Below are 20,817 nucleotides of genomic sequence, written 5' to 3' on the forward strand. Positions count from 1 at the left end.
TCTCTCTCTCTCTCTCTCTCTCTCTCTCTCTCTCTCTCACTCTCTCTCACTCTCTCTGTCACTGCCTCTCACTGCCTCTCTCTCTCTCTCTCACTCTCTCTCTCTCACTCTCTCTCACTCTCTCTGTCACTGCCTCTCACTGCCTCTCTCTCTCTCTCTCTCTCTCTCTCTCTCTCTCACTCTCTCTCTCTCTCTCTCTCTCTCTCACTCTCACTCACTCACTCACTCACTCACTCACTCTCTCTCACTCTCTCTGTCACTGCCTCTCACTGCCTCTCACTGCCTCTCTGTCACTGCCTCTCTCTCTCTCTGCCTCTCACTGCCTCTCTCTCTCTGCCCTCTCTCTCTCTCTCTCTCTCTCTCTCTCTCTCTCTCTCTGTCACTGCCTCTCTCTCTCTCTCTCTCTCTCTCTCTCTCTCTCTCTCTCTCTCTCTCTCTCTCTCTCTCTCTCTCTCTCTCTCTCTCTCTCTCTCTCTGTCACTGCCTCTCTCTCTCTCTCTCTCTCTCTCTCTCTCTCTCTCTCTCTCTCTCTCTCTCTCTCTCTCTCTCTCTCTCTCTCTCTCTCTCTCTCTCTCTCGAAACCACTTATTACTGCTTGCAGCTATATTTTTGTAATTATTATTCTGCACCTTTTTTGTACGTGGGTGCATTCCCCTGCACTGCATTATCAAGGAAAGGAAAATATTGGCGTATGGGTCTTATCTTGTGAACTTTAAGTTTAATATTATATTTGACCTATTGCTAAGTCACTCCCTCAAAAGCAGAGACTGGCTAATGATCTTGGCAATCGTTGCGCCCAGGGATAATTCTTGCCATTCAACTCCATAGTTACATTCATCTGTGATAATTAGTTACCTGAATTCAATTTGACAGTAGTCTGTTGCAGGCATGCATTAATTGTGCAGATGAAACCTGTTTCCATAAATAAAATAAAAGGTTGTGGGTAGTGGTAAACAATGGCCCTTCAACACATATTAAGAATTACAAGCAACAGCAGACTTTAAAATGTAGTCTACTATACGCTCATTCAGGGAACTACCCTAAACCATGAGGGCAATTTATAATCCCTGAAAAGGGATTCATTTTCTATTAATGGCCTCTGCACTATAAGTCATTATTATGATTATGATTATGATTATGATTCAAATATTTTATCCAGTTACAAGTACCATGTGTGAGTTAAATTGTATTTAAATAATAATGATAATGCACAAATTTAAAAGTCCTCATGTGTAATACAATGTTCTATTAGTTATTAAATTCAACAAGACTTTAGGGAAGATTCAAACCGTTCCTTACAAATAAATCACTTGGTCCTATTGATTTAATTTAATCAAAGACAAAGGTTAGTTATGGGAACATTTTAGATTTCATTATATTTCCAGCTTCAATGTCTAGATATTTCCAGCTTCAATGTCTAAGAATAACTATGCAAATAGGATCTTCTTTCCTTGCATTAATAAAACAATAAGTGACGTAACATTATAAATATAAACTGCATGATAGATCAGGCCAACATTTGCAGCAATGACCCAGAAATATTGTTCCCTGCTAGTCTTGATTGTACCCAATACAGTATGATTATTAATTAGAGTTAATTGTTTGAATACTGACAACAGCCATGAAAATGAGCACTTTAAGCACTCAAAAAACCCAGTAACACAGGTTTTGTTTCAGTGCACTCAGAACTAATAAGCTAAATGTGTCCAAAAATGATTTTTTTTTTGTGACGGCAAACTAAAAAGTGGGCTATAAGGTGAGGCAAGTTTATTCTTATTGTACATTTCAACGGTCACCAGAGATTTCGACCCAGGACAATTCGCCCAGCCGCGAATTTGAGTCAGCTCGACCCAAATTTACCGGGTCGAATTATCTGTGTAACCCCTAGGGTAGTAGAGTACAAGGTGACGGTGGTGAGGTCCTGAAGGTACAAGGTGACGGTGAGGTCCTGAGTATATTTAAGAGTAAATATTGTAAGCATGCTCCCCCAGTTGCATACTTTTTTTAAAGAAGTTTTTTTGTAAACCTTCTTTTCTAAATGAAATAATAATGTATGCCTTACAGCTCCGCGGAGCTGCCGGCGGCGCCAGCTTTGGGAGTGTGCTGCGTTTGTGTAACGCAGTCCCCACCAATATTATTTACGATTCTGTGCCTATTGGTACATAACTCGGACGGCGCTTAGTCGAATAGCAGACCATCGGCCGGTCGTCGCGGGCACTCGCGCCTGGAGGCGCTCGGAAGCGACTCCTTGGCCTCAAGGTCTGCTGATTCGGCGCGCCTCCGTCATGGTCCAAAACTATACTTTATCTCAATGGCTGTGCTTGAAAGCCTTTGGGCTTGTTTCACCCTGACAGACAAATAATGATTGTTTGGTAACTCAATGTACATATTATTATTATTACGTCTCTGTCTCTCTCTCTCTCTGTCTCTCTCTGTCTCTCTCTCTCGCGGTCCGGGTCGAAATGTCAGGTCCAAGCGGGTCGAAAGCGGGTCGAATGGTCCGGGTCGAATCGTCCTGGGTCGAAATCTCTGGTGACCCATTTCAACTAGCCTGTTAAACCTGAATGAAAATGAAATGTGAATTCCGCGACCGGGATGGTTTACCAGGCTACATTTCAACAACAAGGCAATTCAATGTGTTAAAACAAACAAACCATTAAGCCTTGAGATTAAAAAAGGACATTTTAATGAAGAACGTTTAAATAAAACGGAAAACTACAATCAATTGTTAAGTAAAAGGCCATGGGAAACAGAAAGGTATTTTATTAAATCTAAAGGAACTGAGAGTTGTTCCAGATATCCACAGTGGTGTAAAGTAACTAAGTACATTTACTCAATTATTGTACTTAAGTAACAGTTTGAGGTATTTTTACTTTATTGTTTTCAGTACTTTTACTTCTACTCCAGTACATCTCAGAGGAAAATATTGTACTTTTACTCTTACTATATATTATTTACTTTACTATAATTATTTGAAAACTTGAGTCACTAGTTACTTTGCAGATATAAATTATTATATTATAAAACATACATTAACCCCTTTAGCCCTATTTTATACATAGGCTATTTGAAAATAGCAGACCTACAAGCTCACAACGCGCCGCGATGCGACCCGTTGTGAGCTTGTAAATCTGCTATTTTCAAACATTTTAGTACTTTCACTTTTGGTACTTTAAGTATATTTAGATGCCAATACTTTTGTACTTTTACTCAAGTACATTTTGAATTCCGGACTTTTACTTGTAACAGAGTATTTCTACATTGCAGTATTGATACTTTTAACTTAAGTAAAACATTTGAGTACTTTTTCCACCACTGGATATCCGGTGTGTAAAAAGTAAACGATTCTCCACATTTAGCACTGACTCTGGGTATAGAAAGCAGACCTATCTCAGACGACCTGATAAGTCTGGTTCATGTAGCACAAGAGGAACATTCTGGCACATCCCATTGTTTATTTGTTCAGTGGACCATAGTCCCCCCTGGTGGTACTGTACATTTGTGTGTTGTCTGCATAACTACGGTAATATGCAGTGGTGTAAAGTAGCTAAGTACATTTACTCAAGTACTGTCTGTACTTAAGTACACTTTTGAGGAATTATTACTTTACTGGAGTATTTCCCCATTACCAATACTTTTACTTCTACTCCACTACATCTCAGAGGCAAATATTGTACTTTTATTCCACTACAATTATTTGACAAGTTACTTTGCTGATTTAGATTATTATCACAAGACATACATTAACCACTTCAGCCCTACATACATTTCGACCATTTGAAAATAGACAATCTGCAAGATCTGCTATTTTCAAAATATTTTTAATACATTTTGAACTTGTGAAACGGGACATTCTGCACAATGAGTATTTATTTTTGGTACTTTAAGTATATTTTGATGCCAATACTTTTGTACTTTTTCTCAAGTAAATTTTGATTACCCGACTTTTACTTGTAACAGAGTATTTCTACACTGCAGTATTGATAGTAAAACATTTGAGTACTTTTTCCACCAACTGGTAACATATTTTGCTGTTTCCCATAATCTGAGCCAGGGGTAATTTCTGTTTAATGATTGTTTTTCTTTTATTTGCTTGTTTATTTGGTAAAGGGACAATGCACAATAAATGTATTGCACCAGAGGAGCTAATTATTTTCTCCGCCAGGCCGAAAGGCATGGCCGAGACTACGTTTTGCACCCTGTCCGTCCGTGTCTGTCTGCCAGCGGCTAATCTCCGGCACCGTTGGCCCTGTCACTGCCAAACTGTGCACACAAACTCCCTGGAAGCCAAAGCCGAACCTTTGCAACACATTTTTCAGATTGGCCTGTTATAGCGCCACCAGGATACTCGGTGCACTACAGTCTGTAATAAAATGGCAGAGATACTTGACCTTACTACAGACATTGAGAACATTAAAAGAAAGTTTAAAATCAGGATATACTTGACCCTTGTCCTCTTTAGTTCTACAGATTAACACTCTTACTTTCTTACTTACTGGCATTATACATGATTTGCAATGCCATACACAGTGCATAAGCTAGCTGGAGACCAGTGCTACTTGGGCTCAGTAGCACCAGGTCATCCGCATACATCAAATGATTCACTAGATTATCACCCAGCATACAGCCAGTGTTAAAGGCATTTAACTGCTTAGACAGATCATCCATGTATACATTAAAAAGAATAAGGGACAAAATTCCCCCCTGCCTGACCCCATTAGTGACTCGAAAAGGGAGAGATAAACTATCCCCACTTAACTTTCATAGTCTGGTTGGTATACCAGTAGGCTAAAATCCAAACTATGTTCCCAGGCACCCCTCTTTGGCTTAACTAAGTAAAAAAGCTTACAGTGATTGATTGAATCCAAAGCTCTTGACGCATCAATAAAGGACATAAGGACTGATGAGTTTTGCCCTCTATATTTTTCTACTATTTCCTTTAGCGCATAAATGCAGAGGTCAGTGCCATGCTTAAGGTTTAAAGCCAAACTGATTATCTGTGGAGTGAATGTACTCATATATTTTGTCCAACAGGATCATTTCCATCACTTTAGACACTATACTTGCCAATGCTATGGGTCTGTAATTATCTAGACTGCTAATTTCTCCCAGTCTTGTCCTTAATAACAGGTACTAATAGAACAGAAAGCATAGAATCAGGAAGCATGCCATGACACATAAAATCAGTAAAACATAATGTGAGGAGAGTTCTCACACTGGCATATTTCAGGTGCTCAGCATCAATACCATCAAGGCCACTTGCTTTGTTGTTAGATAGCTTGTGTACTGAATTATACACCTCCTGTGCTGTGATACCCATGACATGACTTTTGCAAAACACCTTTTTTGCTATTACTCCTTCAGATTCATGTAAATCGTGTAAATCAATACACAGTATCCCTACAGTCATGTGATCAAGACGGATGTGTCCGATATTTCATATTCCATCCTAATTGGCTAACACTGGCTTCCAAAGTTTGCAGGATTGGTCCGTTTTGAACAAAATGCCTCAAATCATGAACGCAGTGTGCGATTTCCGTGAAATTTTGCACGCACATTCCCACTAGGCCGAGGAAGAAATGCCACCCTTTTCACATTGGCATGTTATAGCGCCACCAGCAGGTCTAATTTAGCAAAACACATTTTTGGAAAATGTCTCAAAATGCCTCAAATCATGAATACAGTGTCCCATTGCCGTGAAAGGCCTAAGAAGAAATGGCACCCTTTTCACATTGACCTATTATAACTTGCTGCTCCGCTGTGGTAACTCTGAGGACCCCTAAAAGGATCCCAAACCCCCTGTTGTAACTCTGAGGACCCCCCTGGGGGTCCCGGACCCCCTATTGAAGAGCCATGGACTACGTGGCAGCTTTTTCGAAAGACATTTTATGTGTATTTTGACCTGGATTGTGATTGGATTTTGATTATTTTGGTATCAACATATAGTTTTGACTCCCCCCGCCCCCTCCCCCCGTTAGCTACGCGGAAAAAAAACCAATATGGCTGCCATTTTCCAAAATGGCTTCAGGCAAAATGCTTTTTATGTGTATTTTGACCTGGATTGTGATTGGATTATCCATTTTTGATTTTTTTTTGGCATCAGAATATGGTTTTGAGTCCCCCCGCCCCCTCCCCCCGTTAGCCACGCAAACAAAAAACAATATGGCTGCCACTTTCTAAAATGGCTGCTGGGGAAAGACATTTTATGTGTATTTTGACCTGGATTGTGACTGGATTTTGATTATTTTGGTATCAACATATGAGTTCCCCCCCCCCCCATGTCTGGATCACAAATTGTTCTAATCGTCACATTTGCAGGCACTCAGCTGTGTGCACTGAAGGCCAAAGCGGTAGCACTTGCATCTACCACGACATTCAGTCTTGCACTGGCATTTTGTCAGTTGTTCACACATCTGGGCAATTGGTAGAGTGTCATCCACGCTACTTGCCAAATGTCATCCTCTGCTCGCCATCCCCAGCTGCAGGGCTCTCTGTATGCATTTGACATAGAGTTGCCTGGCTTCAGACACGGGCAACTTGATAAGTGGCATGCTTCACATGATGTGCAAGAGATGCCCTTGTAGGTGGAATGGCATCATAGGACCTCGGCTTCCATGCAAACAGGTAAAAATGTGCATCATCAACCCCATCACCAGTGCTGTTCTTGTCATGCACTGTTACTGGTTGGTATTGACTGAGCTTCTGGAAGACATGAGACACTTCAGGCCACACTTACCGGGTTTCTGTCTTTTTGCCTTTTCCCACGAAAGGCTGACACGACCTCACATCCAGTGAAAGCGTGAAAGAAAAGGATGGCAATGGATTTTTCAGGGCCTAGATTCTTCACTAAATCGTGAACTGGTAACCAACAACAATACAGTACAGTGCTGTTCAATAACAATACAATACAGTACAGCACAGTACAGTACAGTACTGTGCTGTACAATAGCAATACAGTACAGTACTGTACAATACAGTACTATGCTGTACAATAACAGAACAGCACAGTAGAGTAAGCAGTGCTGTACAATAACAGTACAATACTGTTTTGTAATGTGTTAGTTTGTCCTGTTTTAAGTGGTTACTTAGTTTTTACTTTACTGTTGTGTTTGTTTTATTTTGTCGTAACGTTTCCTGTCTTGTCTCGTTACCTTGTGATTCGTTTTATTTCTCCACCTGTGTACTGTTAGTCCCTTAGCTCAGTGGTGCATTCTGCGCAACCTTTTTACAGTACACCCTCAGAAAACATTTGGATTATCCAATCACAATCCAGGTAAAAAAAAAATCTTTCGCCGGCAGCCATTTTGGAAAATGGCAGCCATATTGTTTTTTTTTTGCTTGGCTAACGGGGGGAGGGGGCGGGGGGGAGTCAAAACTATATTCTGATGCCAAAATAATTTCAAACCAGGTCAAAAACCACATAAAATGTCTTTCGCCGGCAGCCATTTTGGAAAATGGCAGCCATATTGTTTTTTTTTGCTTGGCTAACGGGGGGAGAGGGTGGGGGGGGGTCAAAACTATATTCTGTTGCCAAAATAATCAAAATGGGATTATCCAATCACAATCCAGGTCAAAAACCACATAGCATGTCTTTCGCCGGCAGCCATTTTGGAAAATGGCAGCCATATTGTTTTTTTTTTGGGTGGCTAACGGGCTTTTGTGAAAAAGTAGGTCCAGAAGAAACCTTGTGGAAAATTTGGCACTTGTATCACAAAGTGAACTATCGTGTCACTAACCGCCCCTACTATGAAGCCTATTGGAGGAACGCAGAGCAGCAGAAACTACGCACAAACACTGATAGACGTTGGTACAAAATTAAATATTCATGAGCTTGTGCTGAGCTACTGTATATAAAGCTGAACCATCCTGTCTGCTACATTCTCATCCACCACAAGGATGAAGGCTGCGCTTACTCTGAAGTTCCACCTGGTGGTGCTGTTGTGTTTATATTCGTTTCGTTTCTCTTCTAGGCTCGTTGTTCAGGGACATATTGGAAGCCTCATCCAGTCAACCATCTCCAACTCTGACATCTGTACTTACTTGAAAAGCTTGGGACGTTGATTACAGCTAACATAAACAAATGTTTCTACTGAGAAGCTAATTATTGTCTATAAATCGTTTTCATCTGTTTTGATCACATCTGTTGTGTCTGTTTATATTTACCATATAATATGGTTATTTAAAGGTAGGGTAAGTGATGGGGGGGGGGTTTGTTAAAAATGTTAAAGTACTATATTCTGATAGTAATCATTGCTACAGAGTGTTTGCTAGGGGTCTCTCCAGCTCTTTAAACTTGTTGAAAATGCATTTTCTGTTTAATAAAGAGCTGGAGAGACATGGAGACTCCTTTTACTGAACATGTATAAGGAGTCTCCATGTCTCTCCAGCTCTTTATTACTGAACATGTAAAAAGGGGCACGGTGGCGCAGTCGGTAGCGCTGTCGCCTCACAGCTAGAAGGTCCTGGGTTCGATTCCCGCCGGGGACGCTGTGGGCGCTGGGGGCGTGTCTTCTCCTCCGCGTCATCAGCGCCCATACCCTAGGTGGGGTTGGCGAAAGGGCCTACTCTGTGTGGAGTTTGCATGTTCTCCCCGTGTCTCCTAGGGTAGTTAATACCCTCACAAAAACATGTAGTAATCCTGGTCGCTATACCGCCTCCCCCATGACAGCCGGGGCGCCTGATGGAGGGGAAGGGAACTGGTTGGAATAACGTGTTCCTTCCACGCGCTACGTCCAACCAGGGAAACTCCCCCCTGTCAGGTGACAAGAAGGTCAGTTGGCTCTCATGCCTGAAGGAAGCATGAGCTCGGCCCTGGCCTCCCTACTGTGGGGGACTGGTGTAGTGCTGGTGTAGGGCGGGTGTAGCGCCCAGGATCACTTAGGAAATTGGCACCGGGTGAAAAAATGGGTTACAAAAAAAAAAGAACATGTATAAAATTGGGCTAAAGTGGGTAATGTATGTTTATAATATAGTCATTTATATCTGCAAAGTAACTAGTAACTAAAGTTTTCAAATAATTGTGTGGAGTAAAAGTACAATATTTTCCTCTGAGATGTAGTGGAGTAGAAGCAAAAGTACTGAAAATTGGAAATACTCAGTAAAGTAAAAAATGCCTCAAAATTTTACTTAAGTAGGCTACAGTACTTGAGTAAATGTACTTTCTTTACACCACTGTCTGCGTGCATGTCATTTTTGTCCACTCAGATGTGTAATCTGAGTGGAGCTGGAGAGACCCCTGTGACCGAACAAACGCTCTGTAGCAATGATTACTATCAGATGTGCAATTAGACAAAGCATACCTATATATGATTCAAACCAGTTTAGTATGCCAGAAAGTCCCACCAAATGTCCAGTCTGTCTAGTAAGATGTTGTGTTTGACCATGTCAGCACTGAGTGAGAGCTATTAATAGGCCTACTATATGACTGAAATGCTGCCACTGTCTGTACTTTTATTTTTGTCGCATCCCTATTAAAGCCAATAATTTGATGACCGGCGGAAAGATGCTATGTATCCGGTATAGGAGATTCAAAGGATACTCTTTGTGTCTCGTCCTACCGGAACTGTTCATTAGTGGCTTGTCTAAATTATTCTGTTTATTAAGTGTGACTTGATAGAACAGTTTTTAGGGCCTGTGGGAAGCAACCTGAGAGAAGAGATGTGCATAGATAAAAGATCATCTGAGGACGTCATGCCATTTGAAACATTTCTTTTTTGTAAAAGTGTGTTGGCATCATAGCAAGGCAGAAGGAGGATTTCATCATGTCCTCCACATTTTCATTGTTGATCGAGAGAGAGAGAGAGAGAGAGAGAGAGAGAGAGAGAGAGAGAGCGCGAGAGAGAGAGCGATGGGTGTATAGGAAAAGTAGTTCTGTTTTCCTCAGCCATTTTTTTCTCTCTCCACCAGTGCTTGTGTGTGCACACTCTTTGTGTGTGTGTGTGTGTGTGTGTGTGTGTGTGTGTGTGTGTGTGTGTGTGTGTGTGTGTGTGTGTGTGTGTGTGTGTGTGTGTGTGTGTGTGTGTGTGTGTGTGTGTGTGTGTGTGTGTGTGTGTGTGTGTGTGTGTGTGTGTGTGTGTGTGTGCGTGCGTGCCTGCGTGCATGCAGTGGTGTGCTTGCAGTGGTGGAAAAAGTACTCAAACGTTTTACTTAAGTAAAAGTATCAATACTGCAATGTAGAAGTACAAAAGTAAAAGTCCAGAGTTCAAAATTTACTTGAGTAAAAGTACAAAAGTATTGGTATCCAAATGTACTTAAAGTTCCAAAAGTAAAAGTACTAAAATGTTTGAAAATAGCAGATCTACAAGCTCACAATGTGTCACGATGCAACGCGTTGTGAGCTTGTAGATCGGCCTATAATATAGGGTTAAAGTGGTTAATGTATGTTTTCATGTAATGTAATCATTTATATCTGCAAAGTAACTAAAGTGTTCAAATAATTGTAGTGAAGTAAAAGTACAATAATTGCCTCTGAGATGTAGTGGAGTATAAGTGAAAGTATTAGACAATTGGAAATACTCCAGTAAAGTAAAAACTCCAGTAAAAATATTTTTTTACTTATAAGTACAGTACTTGAGTAAATGTACTTAGTTACTTTACACCAGTGAGTGAGTGTGTGTTTGCTCTGTATAATCTCCTGCTGAACCTGTCTGACAGGTGTGTGTGTGTGTGTGTGTGTGTGCTGGCTGCACTGACAGGCAGGTTTATGTGTGTGTGTGTGTGTGTGTGTCAGCCCAACCAGCATGAAGCTATAAAGGCCAGAGGGAGGGGAATAATATCTCATCCAGGGGTTTCTATGACAAACACACACAGATTCCTCAACAGAAGGAGTGGCATTACATTTCACACATTCATACACACTGTCTGGGACTAACATGCAGTAGGAAAACATAAGACGACAAGGAATAAGAATTGGGAACTGGAGAGGAGGGGAAAGAAGCTTTATGGCAGGAAGAAGGACATAATTATGGAACGTTCAGGACTGTATGGAGTTAACCCTGTAACGGTGTATTGACCGATGGGTCTGGGACTCTGATGTGGCTTCTCAAGGTCCTGTGTACGCCGGATGTCACCCTGTTGTTTCTCAGCATCACATTATGTGTGACTGTGTGCCATCAAGGTATGTATGTATCCCACAGGCAGTGGTGGGAAAAGTACTCACATGTTTTACCTAAGTAAAAGTATCAATACCGCAATGTAGAATTACTCTGTTACAAGTAAAAGCCCGGAATTCAAAATATACTTGAGTAAAAAGTACAAAAGTATTGGTATGAAAATGTACTTAAAGTACCAAAAGTAGGAAGTACCAATTATGCAGAATGTCCCATTTCACAAGTTTTCAAATGTGTGACATGTATAAAAATTATTCAAAAATGTCAAATAATTTTTGTGGAATGAAAGTACAATATTTGCCTCTGAGATGTAGTGGAGTAGAAGTAAAAGTACAGAAAATTGGAAATACTCAAGTAAAGTAAAAAATACCTCACAACTGTACTTAAGTACAGTACTTGAGTAAATGCACTTAGTTACTTTACACCACTGCCCGCAGGTCACGGTTGACGATGTATTTCTCTAACTATATTGTCTATATATGATGAATCTATAGCCTACAGTAGTTATCTTCAGACGAAAGAACGAAACCATTTAAGCCTCAATTTATACTATATTGTTTTGAGCTTGTAGATCTGCTATTGTCAGCGTATATGACACCATTGTACAACGGAGCACACATCTCACCAAACAATTTCAGTGATCTGAATGACCTTTATTGTAGGCCTATTATACAGCATGTATGTATTGGTTTCTATGACTGGTGTTGTGAGCTTTAGGCCTTGCCTATGTTTGCTCAGTGAATGCCTATGGAGAGGAGTGCCAGTGGTGTAACGTACATATACTCAAGTACTGTACTTAGGTATAATTTTGAGGTATTTTTTTTTACTTTACTGGAGTATTTCATATTTGCAGTAAGCCTACCTTTACTTCTACTCCATTGCACCTCAGAGGCAAATATTAGACTTTTACTCCACTACAATTATTTGACAACTTTAGTTACTAGTTATTTGTGGATTTTTATTATTATTACAAAACATACATACATTCTGCATAATGAGTACCTTCTACTTTTGGTACTTTAATTACATTTTGATACCGATACTCTTGTACTTTTACTAAAAAAATAAATATATTCTTTATTTATTTGTAACAGTAGTATTTCTACATTGCAGCATTGATACTTTTACTCAAGTAAAACATTAGAGTACTTTTTCCAACACTGAGGCTTTCTTTGAAAGCTCAAATAGAGAATGTGACAGGCGTAGGTCTACAAACATAGTACATACCGCTGATAGAATTATGCAACCTCAACATTTTCTCAGGGGGGAGATTCTGACCTGAAAACGATTAACACACAAAGCAGGATGGTTAATCTTTACACTGTCTGTTGTTACACCAAGAGACCGAGCTACCGTTTCCTGACCTTCTTTCTGTTCGTGTTGGTATTCTCAGGTGGAATTCTTTAGCCACTGTCTCATCAAATAAACACACCTCCAGTTGAACTGTCTGGAATAATGTGTTGCTTAACTCTTGAGCAAGGTGTTAAAATGGAAAAGCAACTGAAAACACGTGCTCAAAACCACAAGCATTGCTCAACTTGGAAACCTTGTCTGCATGTTGGGCAGGTTCCTACTCCGCCTATGACCAACTATTATTATTATTGTACAAAGAAGACAACACATCAAACCACTATGTCAGGATGAACCTGTTCTATATAGAACAGTGGTTCCCAAACATTTCAGTTCAAGGACCCAAACTTAAAAATCTACAATCTACAATAGCAGCATTATAGGAAGTGACACATTTGTACTTCAGACTTCCAGAACAGGGTGAATAACAATAACATACAATTATTAGTCATAGATACATTAAAGGAGTAGTTCACCCCCCAAAAAAATAGTTATTTTCAATTACACACCCCATGAAGCCTTGAATTCATAAGAGTCCTTTTAGTTTTTGTCGCATTCCTAAGACAATAGTTTCATGACCGGCGGAAAGATGTCTCAAAGGAGAGTCATAGGAGACACTCAAGGCTTCATGGGGTGTGTAATTGATAGAAAATAAGTCATTTTTGGGGTGAACTACTCCTTTAACCTGCCCCCCCCCCCCCTCCACCCCCTCATGTCCTCCTCCTCCAGTTGGAGCCATCTCCATCCACGCCCCACAGAGGAGCCTCTCCAGGTCCATACAGGAGGACGTGCTTTTCTCGGTGGAAGTGACGTGCCGTGGGATCCCCACCATACGGTGGACCTTTATGTCCGGGCTGGTGAGCCGGGGCATCGGGACCTGGATGCCCGGGGTGTACACCAACATAACCATGGACTATACGGACAGAGTACACACTTACATCAATGGATCCATGGCTCTGTCAGACCTGAGGCTGCAGGACGCTGGCTTCTACGTGCTGACCGTCACAGAGACAGCAGGTAGCAGCAAGGATGCTGGGTTCGTCCTCAAAGTGAACGGTGAGTTCATCTTGGTTTGCACCGTCAACCTAAACAGTAATTATGTCTCAATGTGCTCATTTAACCCATTAAGACCGGGAACCAGGGCAGGGATTTCAGGGAGGCCACGAAGGCCATGGCCGTCGTTGCCCCTCAGTTTGGCCTTGTGCCCCTAAAAAAAATGGCATGCCCTGAGACCACAGTGGCCTTAATGCCCCAGCTGACTGTATCACTTTCTCCTCTTTCTCTTTCTTGTCAATATGTAGACACCAGTGTGTCTTTCTTGTCAATATGTAGACACCAGTGTCTCTTTCTTGTCATGTAGACACCAGTGTGTCTTTCTTGTCATGTAGACACCAGTGTCTCTTTCTTGTCAATATGTAGACACCAGTGTTTCTTCTTGTCATGTAGACACCAGTGTCTTTTGTTGAGATTCTGAATTATTAACTCCCCTCAGTCTCCATCTTTAAACCAATCCAGTAACTTTGATTGGTACAGGGCTGAGCATGGATCAGATTGTAAATACCATAATGTATTTATTTCACTGCAGATAGTCTACATCAGGGGTATTCAACTAGATTAGGCAGGGGGCCACAATAGTGAAATGAATTGAAGTCGGGGGCCACAAGGCCGTGCACAGAAATGTTCATGGTTAACCGTTTCACCGTTTGTTGTGTGATAGGACACAACAATGGACATATATGTCCAATATGGTAACTTATTAGGGCCTGCTTAATACTGCATTCATGCATTTTGATGTTTGATAGGATAATTTCTGTGCCAGTCCTTTATAGTGCACAGGCTTAGATTTTGATATTACGGAAATAGGAAGTAGATATGTCAGTGTGTTCTGTTCACGGCCGGGTCATTGGCATGGAAGTGTCTGTGCGGTAAGAGTATTAGAGGCAGGCTGGCAAGGTGAAGTGTTTACATGTTCGTATGAATGAAAGGTTTTTGGTTCAAGCACCCGGTTGATAAAAGCACAAGCTCTTATGATGTGTTTGACGTCAATGAAGATGGAGAAGATGACAAAATCCAAGTGAATTATTTCTTTGGTGTAAATGGACAACATCCACTCAAGACCCCGAAATAGATACAAATGATGGTTTGTGATAGATGAACTGCACTCAGAACTCATCTGTTGTGCTCTTGTATGTTGATGCGCCGCTGAAATGTAGCGATGTTGCCAAGCCAGCTACATGGTGGAAAAAGAAATTGCTGAACTACTTGAAAGCTACAATATTCTGAAAGTAGTGAGAAGTAGTAGAAGTAGGCAACATTTCTGGCTGTTTTGTTTGTACTATGAAAAGGTCATTATACTTTTACTTGTGATACTTGTACTTTTACTTTTGATACTTAATACAATTTAACACCAGATACTTTACTTGAGTACATATGAAGTGAGCTCTATTTTCTTATGGGAGATTTACTCACCAAAGATTACATTTACCCACATTTGGGTTCTTGCAGCAGTCTTGACAGCAAATGCAGTACTGGTGGGTTTTAATTTAGGACCCTGAGTGAATCACTAACATTCCTCCATTCTAAATAATAGCCTACATTTTATTCTTATCGGTTGATGGTTGATTAACCATAAACAAGCTTTGGTTAACGGTTATGAAAAACATTCAAAATGGTCATCCTGTACAACCAACCACCTAATAATAATTTTGTACATTTATTTTTAAATTGGAATATAGAATGTGTTCCAGGGGCCACAAGAAAGCTCTACTGGGGCCGGATTTGGCCCGCAGGCCACCAGTTGAATATTACTGGTCTACATATTCAATTTAAAATCAATTAATTCTTTCAATGGACTAAAATCTTGTTTTACAAAAATGACGAAATTCCGGGCCTGCTGTGTTATTTTTAGATTTCGGCTATTCAAAAATAGCAGATATACAAGCTCATAGTTGTATCATGCTTGTATGACTGCTATTTTTGAAAGAAAATCGTGAAAATGTGTGCAAATCACATTATTTTGTAACTAAAATATTTGCTTCTGGAGGTCCCTGGAACAACATATTTTGATATCATTTTGGTGGTCCTTGACATGAAAAAAGTTTGAGAACCACTGATATTATAGCAACATAAGTTTAAAAAAAGAAATGTTAGGAATGTTAGAAGACATTTGTAAAACCCCCCAGAAGCAAAGATTGTACTACTTTTTTTTTTACCTGCTCATGTCCAATAGTTTTTAATCATTTTCTTTTTATTTATTTTTTTATGTCTTTTTCTGCTCAAATTATCACAATTCTAACAGCATTATCTGGGTGTTAGCTTTGACATTTGCACTCCTAACTATAATAATATTATCTTGGAACAATATGTAGATTTCAATGTATTCAATATAGTATTCAATGTATAATAAGTATTATAAGATTGCTTATAAGATAGCAATACCACAATAAAAAAATACTCTGTTAAAAGGCCTGTGTTCAAAATGTTACTTGAGTAAAAGTACAAAAGTATTGGCATCAAAATATACTTAAAGTATCAAAAGTAAAAGTACTAAAATGTAAAATAGCCGATCTACAAGCGATGCAACGCTTTGTCTGACCGCTCTATTCATTAAATTTGCCGGGAGCATTAAGACGGTGTGCGGACCCTTTTCTTTTTTTCACGCTTTGTCTACTGGTCATCAAACTATTGGCTTAGGAATGCGACAAAAACAAAAAAAGTCTCCTTTTTTTTTTGGGGTGAACTATCCCTTTAATGTGTACATTTACTGTGAATTATTCTTCTATATTATTCCTGTCTATTCCCCGCAGAGGTTCTCTACGAGGACCTCCAGTACCTGACTGTGTCTGCTGTGGTGATGGCCGGTATGGCAGTCATCCTCATGCTCACCATGTGGCTCCTAAACAAGGCCTACGGGAGGATCAAAGCATCGAGACGCAGGCAACGCATGCAAGGTAATGTAAGATGTACAGCATTGGCTCTCAAAGTGGGGTCCGGGGACCCCCAGGGGTCCTTGGACCACTTTAACCATATTTTATACTTTGGGCTTGAGCTTGTATATCTGCTATTTAAAAAAAAAAGTTTTCTTTGTGTCACTTTAGATTTCTTTGACTATTCAAAAATAGCAGATATACAAGCTCATAGCGCGGCACCGAGTGCCGCGCTATGAGCTTGTATATCTGCTATTTTTGAAAAATCTTTAAATCATTTTATTTATTAATTTAAAAAAAAAACTGTTAGGATTTAGAAAACATTTTTAAGAATCGCCTCGAGTCTTAATGGGTTAATGATAGGACAGTAGACTGACAGGAAATGGGGAGAGAGAGATGGGGAGTGACACGCAGCAAAGGTCGTCGGGATCGGGACTCGAACGACACACTGTAGGACTGCCATTGCAGGGTGTCTGGACCGCCACGCCGCGGCCCACGCCTATATCTGCTATTTTTTAAAAACCCTGTCACAAAAATATTTTTTGAGACATGGGGTCCGCAGGCGGAAAAAACAGCATCGTTTTAGGGGTCCTTGACATGAAAAAGTTTGAGAACCACTGATGTACAGTATTAAAGATAAGCAGAACTGAGTGACCCTCTAACAAATGTCTTGTTCAGCTTAGTTATAATTTGGTGTTTGCGATATACTGTGTAGGGTGCAAATACTGTGAGTATGAGTATTGTATAAGTATGTGTCTATCTACTACTAGTAGGCTCTATGCACAGCAGCCATATTGGAAAGAAATTGGGCCTCTTCCATACTTCCTGCACAGGTGTTACCAATGACACTAATGAAGGCTCTGTTCCATTCTTGTCAAACAGAGTCAGGGTGCTGATATTGTGCATGTTGGCTCACTGGAAACACTCTGCTGACCAGTGGGTCTCAAAGTGTGCTCCAGGGACCCTCATGGTTCCTTGAGGGGGTTTCAAATGGCCCTTTACGGGTGTGTAACTCTGGGTTACGGGTCCATTTGGTTCCATTTGTAGATTTTGTACACTCTCAGAGTTATGGGGGTCCACTGTGCTACACTAAATGGAACAGAGCCTTAATAGTATCATTGGTAAAACCCAGTGAAGGAAGTAAGGCAGAGGCCCAAATTCTTTCCAATATGGCTGCTGTGCATAGAGCCTATTGTAATACGTTTCCTGAAATGCTTTCCAGTGAATAGGCCAGTTTAACCCTTTAAGACCGGGAACACATTTCATTTTACTTTTGCCACCACTGAAAGTAGTAAGTTAAACATAGTGACATAATGTAATCATCTCTCATCTGCAGAAAACGACAAAACTGAGCTGCAGCTTCGTCAGCTTCGTTGATGGACAGCAGACCGCACCTGCGTACAAACGCTCAAGACTTGTTCTACCAACCTGCCACCGTCTACCATATGGAATGATTGTTTTAACATAACGACACAATAAGCAGCACGTCTTGAGAAAATTTAAGGACTGTCAACTCTGGGCAATCTTCCGTGCCAAGTTGCCTTTACACTGCATGTTTACACTTCACTGTGGATATACTGAATGAATGCACACCACTGCTGATGCCACTGCATTGAATGTACAGTATAGAATCAATCATGACGCCGAGTAAAAAACTACATATTTATTTTCAAGGCAATATGAGGTTTGTAATTTTTTTTGCCACCATCTTCCTCTATTAAACCATCATCCAAGCTGAAATAAGATACACATAAAAAAACTAAACAATACAGCTGGTAATAATAACTAGTCTTCATATGTACAGTATATCGTTGCCGTCGGGACAGAAACCTCTGAAACGGTTTGTTTTTTTCGTAAATGAATGCCCTACTTGATCATACTACAGCGTCACACAAAAGCATCAAAAGTTGCTATTTTTGGACATAATGAGGTCTCTAACCCGACAGAGACGATTATTAATCATTAGATTGAGAGTAAACAAAAGGTTTTGAATGGATAAACTGCACAAAGAGGGAAGAGGTGAGAACCTTGTCTGAACGTGGATAACACTAATTCACATTGGCCTCATCTGAGTGTTTTTAACCCATTCAATCCGGGAACGCATCTGTGTCATTTTAGATTTGAGCTATAACCATTATGTTATACTTTGGCCGTTCAAAAATAGCAGATCTACAAGCTCATAGCGCGGTACGAGCTTGTACATCTGCCATTTTTGAAAAGTCTTGAACATTTTGTGCAAATCTTGGAATACATATTTGTAAGACATTTGTAAAGGTTTTTCACAAATCTTCACGATTTTTCCAAAAATGAAGCAGATCTACAAGCTCGTAGCGCGGCACTCTTGCATATCTGCTATTTTTGAATAGCCAAATAAATCTTAAAATGACACAGATGCGTTCCCGGTCTTAATGGATTGAACTACACTGTAATATAAACCTACAGAAAGATATTCTAGATACACACACATAATACTGTCAGTAACTAGCCTCAACTGGAACCTCACCCATCGCCCGACCTTTCCGGATTCCCGGAGCTCACGTCCCAAAATCGGGCGATGGGTGAGGTTACAAGTAGGGCTATGTCAGTACATGCGCTTACATTGTGTCGTTACACAATGATTGCAAGACAATTAAGAGAGATATTCGTTGAGTACATAAGATCTCTTTGTATACTGTACTGTTTTTTCCCATAGTTGAATTGAAGCAGGTGGGTCCACTGAGATAAGGACATTGTGAAAATAAAGTGTTACCCTTATATCTTGAAAAACAAAATAAACTGAAAAGTCATCTTTTATGAATTTAGATCAACAGAAACGCAGCATCATTCGGTTCAGATACACGTTGATTTCACAACAGTAAAGGGTGAGCTGGGGGGGGGGATTGTGAAGGCTATAAGAAATAATAAAGTCTGCACACTGTAATTTTAAAATACGACCTCGTATCAAAACGTTAATAAAGCCTTGACTGGGAGCTTCTTTTAAAATGACTGTGTGCAGACTTTATTATTTCTTTCTTATACATTTCCACTGTTGGTCCTGCACCTGCCGTCCAGTGGATATGCCAGTTTTATTATTGTTTCTGTTGTGAAGGCTACACATGAGTTATGCATGTACTTGGCAGCATTCCAAAAGTCCAGTGGGTGGGGAGGTTGTCGCAGAGAACCTTTCAAGGGTGTGAAGAGGGTCACATGACGAATCACAACATGAACCATAAATCAGCACACGCAATCTGAATGGAACCTGCAGACAAGTTTCACATGTTATTATTTCTAGCACTGCAAACGGGAGTGAAAAGAACATCTGAATTCTACAGTGTCCATGTGTTGCGTCTCTAGATTCTTACAAGGAGTTACCAGTTCCATGTTTACATGGATCATGTGTTATCACATTATCTCAGGAGTCTGAGGATTCAGTTTGTAGCAGTATTTGACCACTTAAAGGGATACTTCACTCTCGGGCCGGGGACACATTTAAAAAAAATATTAAAAATAAATGAAAAAAGTTATGGAAAATTCATGGCCCCCTCACGACACGCAGTGTCCTACTAATGTGTGAGGGGGCCATGAATTTTCCATAACTTTTTTCATTTATTTTTAATATTTTTTTTAAATGTGTCCCCGGCCCGAGAGTGAAGTATCCCTTTAACCCTTTTAAGCCCGGGAACGCATCGTTCGTGGTCATTTTTAGGTTTCTTTGGCTATTCAAAAATAGCAGATCTACAAGCTCATAGCGCGGCACTAGGAGCTTGTAGATCTTGCAAATCTTTGAATATATATCATATATACATTTCAAACTCAAATCTTTGCTTCTGGGGGTCCCTGGAACAACCTATTTTGAGATGGGGGGGAATCCGCAGACAAATACATACATCATACATTTTGGGAGGTCCTTGACATGAAAAAGGTTTGAGAACCACTGATATAGCAACATGCGTTTAAAGGGTAAGACCACTTTAGTAGAGGTTTGGGTTGTGTAGTTACCTTGCCATGATGTAACTCCAAAGGTGGGCAAGAAATCAAAAATAATTGCTCCATTGATTAGAAATTGATAATTCAAAATATGCTCCTCATTGACTTACATTGTACGGTAAAACAGCTCTCAAAGTCACCCTTTTAGCACATAAATGAACCCAAGCATAGCTGATTCAGACAATATAGAGCATCACCAAACCCAGTACTGTTTGTTTTTTTAATAAAAATGTCAACTTCCTGTTGATTTTACTATTTGAAGATCTGGATCCGGATCCGCCGATCCAGTCCGGGTTTTCTACTTATTAAAAATGGCAAAATCAACAGGAAGTTGACATTTTTATTTAAAAAAAAAAACAGTACTGGGTTTGGTGATGTTCTATATTGTCTGAATCAGCTTTGTTTGCGTTCGTTTTTGTGCTAAAAGAGTGACTTTGAGAGTTTTACCATAAACATATGTATAAATA

General features: G+C 40.2%; 2 protein-coding genes across 3 annotated transcripts in view; one reads left to right on the forward strand and one right to left on the reverse strand.

Moving 5' to 3' along the window:
• Window positions 1–20,817, reverse strand: part of med17 (mediator complex subunit 17) — a 167,454-nt gene that overhangs the window by 130,575 nt on the left and 16,062 nt on the right. The window lies entirely within an intron of this gene.
• Window positions 10,794–20,597, forward strand: vstm5 (V-set and transmembrane domain containing 5). 2 transcript variants are annotated; one of them, XR_013933144.1, is made up of 5 exons: window positions 10,794–11,116; window positions 13,188–13,514; window positions 16,265–16,408; window positions 17,721–19,804; window positions 20,012–20,597. XR_013933144.1 is itself a non-coding variant. In XM_080428205.1 (4 exons), the coding sequence occupies exons 1-4, from the start codon at window positions 11,032–11,034 to the stop codon at window positions 17,759–17,761; spliced, it is 597 nt and encodes a 198-aa protein (XP_080284331.1). In that variant the 5' UTR covers window positions 10,794–11,031; the 3' UTR covers window positions 17,762–19,814. The 2 variants fall into 2 exon arrangements, 1 of the variants encoding a protein (XP_080284331.1); XM_080428205.1 differs by lacking the exon at window positions 20,012–20,597 and having other exon boundaries at window positions 17,721–19,814.

The sequence above is a fragment of the Gymnoscopelus braueri genome (genome assembly GCF_963280865.1).
Source record: "Gymnoscopelus braueri genome assembly, chromosome: 5".
NCBI classification, from domain to species: Eukaryota; Metazoa; Chordata; class Actinopteri; order Myctophiformes; family Myctophidae; genus Gymnoscopelus; species Gymnoscopelus braueri.

What these genes read in the sequence shown, in the direction of transcription:
- vstm5 (XM_080428205.1), top strand. Translation starts at nt 11,032, where the DNA reads ATGTGGCTTCTCAAGGTCCTGTGTACGCCGGATGTCACCCTGTTGTTT. An exon ending in TGTGACTGTGTGCCATCAAG is followed by an intron (nt 11,117 to 13,187) that starts GTATGTATGTAT and finishes CTCCTCCTCCAG; the next exon opens with TTGGAGCCATCTCCATCCAC. An exon ending in GTTCGTCCTCAAAGTGAACG is followed by an intron (nt 13,515 to 16,264) that starts GTGAGTTCATCT and finishes TATTCCCCGCAG; the next exon opens with AGGTTCTCTACGAGGACCTC.